This window comes from Bidens hawaiensis, unplaced genomic scaffold, assembly GCF_021521415.1.
Source record: "Bidens hawaiensis isolate Kalapana, Puna unplaced genomic scaffold, B.hawaiensis_p1.1 tig00020995_1, whole genome shotgun sequence".
NCBI lineage: Eukaryota > Viridiplantae > Streptophyta > Magnoliopsida > Asterales > Asteraceae > Bidens > Bidens hawaiensis.
This window is the reverse complement of record NW_027493242.1, coordinates 11,699-18,735: the sequence shown is the minus strand read 5'-3', so window position 1 is coordinate 18,735 and position 7,037 is coordinate 11,699. Positions and strand designations below refer to the sequence as shown.

At 35.0% G+C, this 7,037-nt stretch overlaps 1 protein-coding gene across 1 annotated transcript; it reads left to right on the top strand.

The window, feature by feature from the left end:
* Positions 1-1,945: 1,945 nt before the first annotated feature.
* Positions 1,946-5,641, top strand: LOC143562403 (uncharacterized). Its single transcript, XM_077050215.1, has 4 exons — positions 1,946-2,881; positions 3,083-3,975; positions 4,033-4,501; positions 5,615-5,641. Exons 1-4 carry the CDS (start codon positions 1,946-1,948, stop codon positions 5,639-5,641), a joined length of 2,325 nt encoding a protein of 774 aa, XP_076906330.1.
* Positions 5,642-7,037: the final 1,396 nt, after the last annotated feature.

The window sequence follows — 7,037 nt, the reverse complement described above, 5'->3', positions numbered from 1 at the left end:
TAGTTTGTATATATTGCTTATGTTTTGTTTTACTTTATAGTTTGTATAAAGATTTTTTGTTCAAACAATTATTAATTAAAGATTTGATAGCTTCTATATATATAATATAACACCTTAGATTAAACGTTTGCTCATAATTGTTGTGTTTATGTTCATAGTCATAGTGTGCTGTTGTTCATCTTTATATAGAGTGGGTCATTGTTCTTTTTAAAATATTTCAGTGTGTTTTCGGATAATTCAGCTATATCTATTTTAAATATTTCAGTGTGTTTTTTTGGTGATTCGGCTAGTGTGTTTTAGTTCATCAACGTATAAGGTTTCTATGTAGTGTGTATTTATGTTACTGTGTTTTAATTATAGATTTTTTATTGGTTTGAATAAATAAAATAAATTAATTTTTTGAGCATATTTTGAAAGTTCTAGAGATACATTGCATAAAAGTAGGAGTTTCCTAGTTTATTAAGTTGACAATGCATGTTACCAAAACTTATATGACAAAATTGCCCTTAAATACACCACTTTAAGCCTTAAAAATAAAACACTTCTTTAATTACTCCATCTTTCCATCTTAGCCATTGATTACCAAGATCCAACAATTCAGATTTCTTCCTACACTTTTTAGGCACACACTCATTATATATATATATATATATGTGTATTGGATCATTTCAGAAGTTTTATATATTTGTATAGATTGGCATGGTAGGCTAGCCGGAATAAAGACTAGCATCCCTCTAGAATTTTTGTTTTGTTTAAAGATAAATGTTATGTTTAAAATGCTAATGACTATTTTAAGTTTTACGTTGCATATGTTTTAATTAAATTCTTTGATTTTAGAATTGTCTTATAAGTAAGTTCAGCGAAGAAACAACCCAGAAACTACCCAGGTTTGGGGAGTTTCATAATTGTTGGGAAAAAAAGGGGTTTGAAGATTTTTGACAATATGATTGAGAATTTCGAATTACACTATTCGATTTCCCTTAATTGTTTCCTAAAAACTCAAGACTTTATCATCTTTACCATTAATTTAGACAATCGAGAAAGCTTGTTTAGAGAAACATGTGTTTCTTTCATTTGCTTTTGATACCTTTGGTTTTTCTTCCCCGGAGACTGTGAATTTTTTGAGCAGAGTACAACGTATAATGCATGGTACTTTTTCGGCTCCTAAGTCTCAAAGCTTCGTTTTAGTAGGATTGACTTTGCTATTAAAAAAGGGATTGTGGCGCAGCTTGTTGCTCGTTTGCCTACCATTTTATTGTAATCGTTTTGAGTTTAGTGAGAAATATAACTTTTGAATAAAAAAATAAAAGTAGACTTTAATCGATTAAACATAATTCTTAGGATCTTAGCTTGTTTTAATTCTCATTAACCCGGGCTTCTAAACGAGACCCACTTGTGAATTCAAGTTTAAAATCCCTATTCTTTCAAGAATCTATATGCAATCCCTTGAATCGTATAGCTTTTTAAGATGATCGACCAAAGCATTACCATTAATCATAATTCATTCTTAATCAAACAACACATGAGTTGCTTGTAATTGAAGTTACAATGGTTCAAATGCTGAAATTACAACAAAAACGTATGAAATCAATGGTTAACAAAGTGGGCATCATTTAAAAAAATGTAAGAGAGAGAAAAAACTCAAGAAGGTTAAAGAGTGGATAAAAGATATAACCGCTGTAAGAAAGAAGTCATATCAACTTTTTGATAAAAGACGGAAAAAGTAAAAAAGGCTAGTCGTATCTTCGTTCAATCTCATCTGTACAATTTAAGACCTAACACGAAACGAATGTAAATTAAAAACATCGAGATTCGGTCCTTTCTCATTTTTACAACTCAAAAGGGGTTTTCAAACAATACATACCCTTGTTATTATCTCATTGCCTCTTATTTACCTTACCTTAACTTTTGGCCTTCTTTTCATTTCAAGATTAATTTTTACTTGATGGCCGGAGACCACCACTCACCGGCCGCCTCCGGCAACCCACATTTGAACCAAAATGACGTCACTCCGGCAGCCCACAATCAACACTCAGGTAAAACACTCCGCCGCCGTAACAACCGGAAAATCCAGACCCTCATCAATGCAGTTAATTTCATTACTTTTATACCCAAATTATTAATCCTGCAAAAACAAGAAAGTTTTCTTAAGCGATTAGGGTTACACAATTTCAGTAAGATCAAGCTTGATCAGAGCATTAGGTCCGATCTTATAGCTCAGGTTATAGCTAATTATGACCCGGATAAGCGGTGCAGTTCCGTAAATGGTGAACGGGTTCGTGTGAGTCGGGCCGATTTAGCGAGGGCTTTGGAGCTGCCTGTTGGAAAACAGGATGCTAATGAGAATGATTTGGGTGTGTTTTCGGATGAGGAAATAGAGTTTGTGGATGATTTTGTGTTTAACTGGATGCTTATACACGAAGAGTCGTGGGTTATGCCGGAAAAGATTGTGAGGATGACGAGGTGTGTGAGAGATGGGCATCCCGAAAAACTGGATGCGGCGAGTTTGATTTGGTATAAAGTTGAGAGGGAGTTGGGTTTGGGAGTGAAACTGGTTGACTGTTATTATGCGTCGCATTTGCAGCGGTTGGTACGGTCACAATGTGAGCTGCTTTTCGAGGTGGATGAAGAACGTATATCCGGTGTTGAGTTGACTTTAGCACCTGATGCTGAGTTGAGTTTAGGGCATGAAACTGTGGATGAACTCGTGGATTCGAAGAACAATTCGGGTGGACAGTTGTTGCAGCGTTGTCAAACTAGTGGTTTGAGTAATAATGAACAAATGAAGGTTGAAGAAGACGGAGAACGTATAGAGAAAGTATCGATTTTTCAAGATGACGATGCTGAGTTGGCTTTAGGGCATGCAACTATGGATGAACAGGTGGGTGAACGGTTGTTGCAGCGTTGTCAGCCTGGTGATTTGAATAATAATGAAGTGAAGGTTGAAGACGTTGTAGATCAACAAGTTGTAGAAGTGGAAGATGATCAGGTTAAAGAAGACGGAGAATGTATAGAGAAAGCGTCTGTTGTTCAAGAAGACGACGCGAAGTTGACTCTATCGGATGTAACTATGGACGGGCAGGTGGATTTGCACAACAATTTGGGTGAACAGTTGTTGCAGCGTTGTCAACCTGATGATTTGAATAATAATGAAGAAGTCGGAGACATTGTAGATGAACATATTGTACAAGTGGAGGATGATGAGGTTAAAGAAGATGAAGAACATATAGAGAAAGTATCGGATGTTCAGCTGTCTTTAGCTCACGATGTTGACTTCACTGTAGGACATGAAGCTGTGGATGAACTTGTGGATTCGAAGAACAATTCAGGTGAACAGCTCTTGCAGCATTGTCAAATGAGTGATTTGAATAACAATGAAGCGAAGGTTGAAGACGTTGTAGATCTAGAAGTGGAGGATGGTGAAGGTAAAGAAGACGAAGATGATGGAGAACGTATGGAGAAAGTCTCTACTGTTCAAGAAGACGATGTTCAGTTGACTTTAGCACACAATGTTGAGTTACCATTAGAGCATGAAAATGTGGATCAACTTGTGAATTTGAAGAACAATTCGGGTGAACAGTTTTTGCATCTTTGTCAAACTAGTGATTTGAATGACAACAATAATAATAATAATAATGAAGAAGCTAAAGTTGAAGACATTGTCAATGAACAGATTGTAGAAGTGGAGGATGACAAGGTTAAAGATGATGTGGAACATATAGAGAAAGTATCTATTGTTCAAGAAGACGATGTTCAGTTGACTTTATCAAACAATATTGAGTTGACTTTTGGGCATGAAACTGTGGATGAACTGATGGATTCGAAGAACAATTCGGGTGAACAGTTCTTGCAGCATAGTAAGACTAGTGATTTAAATAATGAAGAAGTGAAGGTTGAAGATGAACAGATTGTAAAAGTGGACGATGAGAATGATGATGCCATTGATATAGTTGGATCACGAGACGATTCATTTATGTCACATGGTGGTCCGTCTTTCTTTGACAATAATAATAATAATAATAATAATAATAGTAACAATAATAACAATGGGAAAAGAGTGATGGAGTCTGAAGACGACACACACTCTCTTGACATGAACAATAAAAGATTAAAAACCAATGACATGTGGGATCATAATCAAAGTGAATTTGGTCTTTGCATGGTGCAAATGGACCAATGGATTGAAAAGGCCAAGATGATCACCGACTCGAAACAACAAAGTTATGTAAACCATAAGTATCATCAAGATTCAGCAATGCACGAGCTGCAAGACCGCCAACAATTTACGGAAATGATTATAAAATCAAAGGATGAAGCGTTGAAAAAGAAGCATGATGAGGTGTATCGCCTTAAACATGAGCTTTATCTGATGGGTGATCTTTTATCAGGGTATAGAAAGGCTTTGAATGACGAGCACATTAAGTTTTCCGAGTATAGGGAACGTGTTCGTGCTCAAGAGAAACCGGCTTTAAAGGATGTGGGCCTGGGTGATGTGTCAGAGGTATGAACAAACCCCTTTAAGCTGCCATTATTATTTTTGCCTTATATTCATGAAACATATATGTAGATATCATATGTCCTATGTTATAGCTTTTGATATAACACACAATCCATAGCATTAATAAGCCCTTATTATAAAGACATAATGAATGAATTTGTGGGCTCAACTCACAGTCTCACATTCAAAAAATATATTTTATAATAATAAAATTGCTATAATATGTACTTTTGAGGGAAACAAAATGTAGCAGTTGTTGGATTGTGTATGTGTCTAGATATCTTTCGGAATCACGAACAATTCGTTTTCACTATAAAGTATTTTCGCGTGTTATGAAATTAATAATTTGATAAGATGGAAAGTTTCTCAAAGAACGAGAAGTTCTCTATAAAATTTCTTTGATTATGAAATTAAACCAAGTGATGTCCCAATATCTTTTTCTGTATTGAAGTCACAATAGTCTTGGTCAAGTGTGTACTCTATACCTCCTAACTTGTATCAATGTATATTATGAGTTCTCATTTGGTCTACAAGTTCGCCCTGCTTGCGGTGCGCGCATATAATGTATATATGTGTGAACCCTCGGATGGGCAAAAGTGAAATTGCATTAATTTTGACGTTATTTTACTAATATCGTGAAAATAACGTTAAAAGTGGCGGAAGGTTAATCAGGCATCATGTGGTGGCGTTGATAGCCGAAAGACAAGGGTACATGCACCAATTAGCGGTGTCCCGATGATTGAGTGCTATGTGCCTATATGTCCAATGTTTGATGCAAAACTACTATCGAGCCAGGGGTCTCACCGGAAGCAGCCTCTCTATTCCTAAAAGGGTAGAGGCAAGGCTGTCTACATCTTACCCTCCTCAGACCTAACATAGCTTTGCTATTGTTGGGATATACTGAGTACGATGATGATGATGATGATGATGATGATGATGATGATGATTTGGTCTACAAGTAATCCCGATAACTCTAATAGTCCAATGACACTAGAATTACTAGTAGAAAGTATTGGAAATTCATAAAACTTATTAGAGAAAATGTGTTTAAAGACATGATTGAAATCTGAACACGATTGCGATTATTTTGACAGTTGATGCTTCGTGTTTTTGCAGGAAAAGGGAGGCGGTGAAGAACATTGATGGTTTCGTGTGTGCCCATTCAATTATGTGTATAAAGATGATAGTTTTTGGTGGCATATCCTTTTGTTTCGCACCGTAGTATTAGGTGGCTAAGAATATGATTTTGGACATGGATGATGGGCTTTTGTTTCTCATCTTATTGGGGAGAATAGTAAACATGGTATTTATGCTAATAGACTTTATATTAATCCTTCTCTTGGTTAAACGGATTGACATTATTATATGTTATTAGAACTTTTTATTATTTTAAACGGGTTATGGCCGAATTAAATAGGTTAAACCTAATTAACGTGGTAAAGAGATGAACTCGATTTGACATGGGAATCTATCTTCATGTTAGGTTTAATCGTGTGTAAATGATAATGATGTTGTGACGTTACGTAATTAATTAAACCCGTTTGATCTTCGACTAGGATGGCCTGAAGTTCTTGTATGTACCCTTTTACATTGTCCATTGAGGACCATTTGATATACAAACATTTATCGTATTAGAGACGTTGGCTCAATGCCACTTTTCTATTTTTCTTTCTCCTATAACAAGTTGGCTCTAGGGATATAAATGAACCGAGTCTGAGTTTAACTAGGCTCGAGTGCAACAAGCTTTGTTATTTCTTGTGGTCTTAGTCTCTGATTGTGACATGTCATTATGTGCCTCCTGTGATGGTACTATCAGTGTCACAACTTATTTTTGTTATCATTTTCTCAAAAACAAAAACAGTATTAAAAATCAAATGTTTTAAATAGAAATAAATTATTTTAAAAATTCAACTAAAAAAAAGGTATAAGAGCATTCCCAACTGATTCTTCAAATTACGTGAGAGAGTTCTCTATTTTTTAGTGATGGTTAAAAGTGGTTGTGAGAGGAGGAGAGATAAAATGTTATTGTTCATGGTTAATTTGAAGAAACACACTGCTCACCTCTATAATTTTTTAGTATTTTTGAAAATAGTTGTGAGTGAAGTAGAGAGAAAATGTAATGATAAAAGTAAAAAAAAGTATTATTTAATTAAAAATGAGAGACAAAAGATGATGTTCTTAGTGTAATTATAGAGATGAAGAATAGAGAATGGATTGACAATGCTCTAACACTTCTTTTCTTTTTTAACATCAAAGGAATATTTACAATTGATAATGGTAAGAAGAACCAAACTTAAACATCAAAAGTAAGTTAATGAAAGTTAAGTTTTTATGTTCCTATAATAACAATCGACTTAATAATTTAGCTCTCTCTTCATGTCACCGGCTTGAAAATATTGCTTCATTTCTTATCTTCCAAATAACCCACCATCTTGTGAAAATAATAGCCTTAGTGACATCTTTCTTTGTTTTTGTTTTCTCAATCAAATAGAACCAACGGGCAAAATCAAACGGTTTCATAGCCGTAGAAGCGGAGATC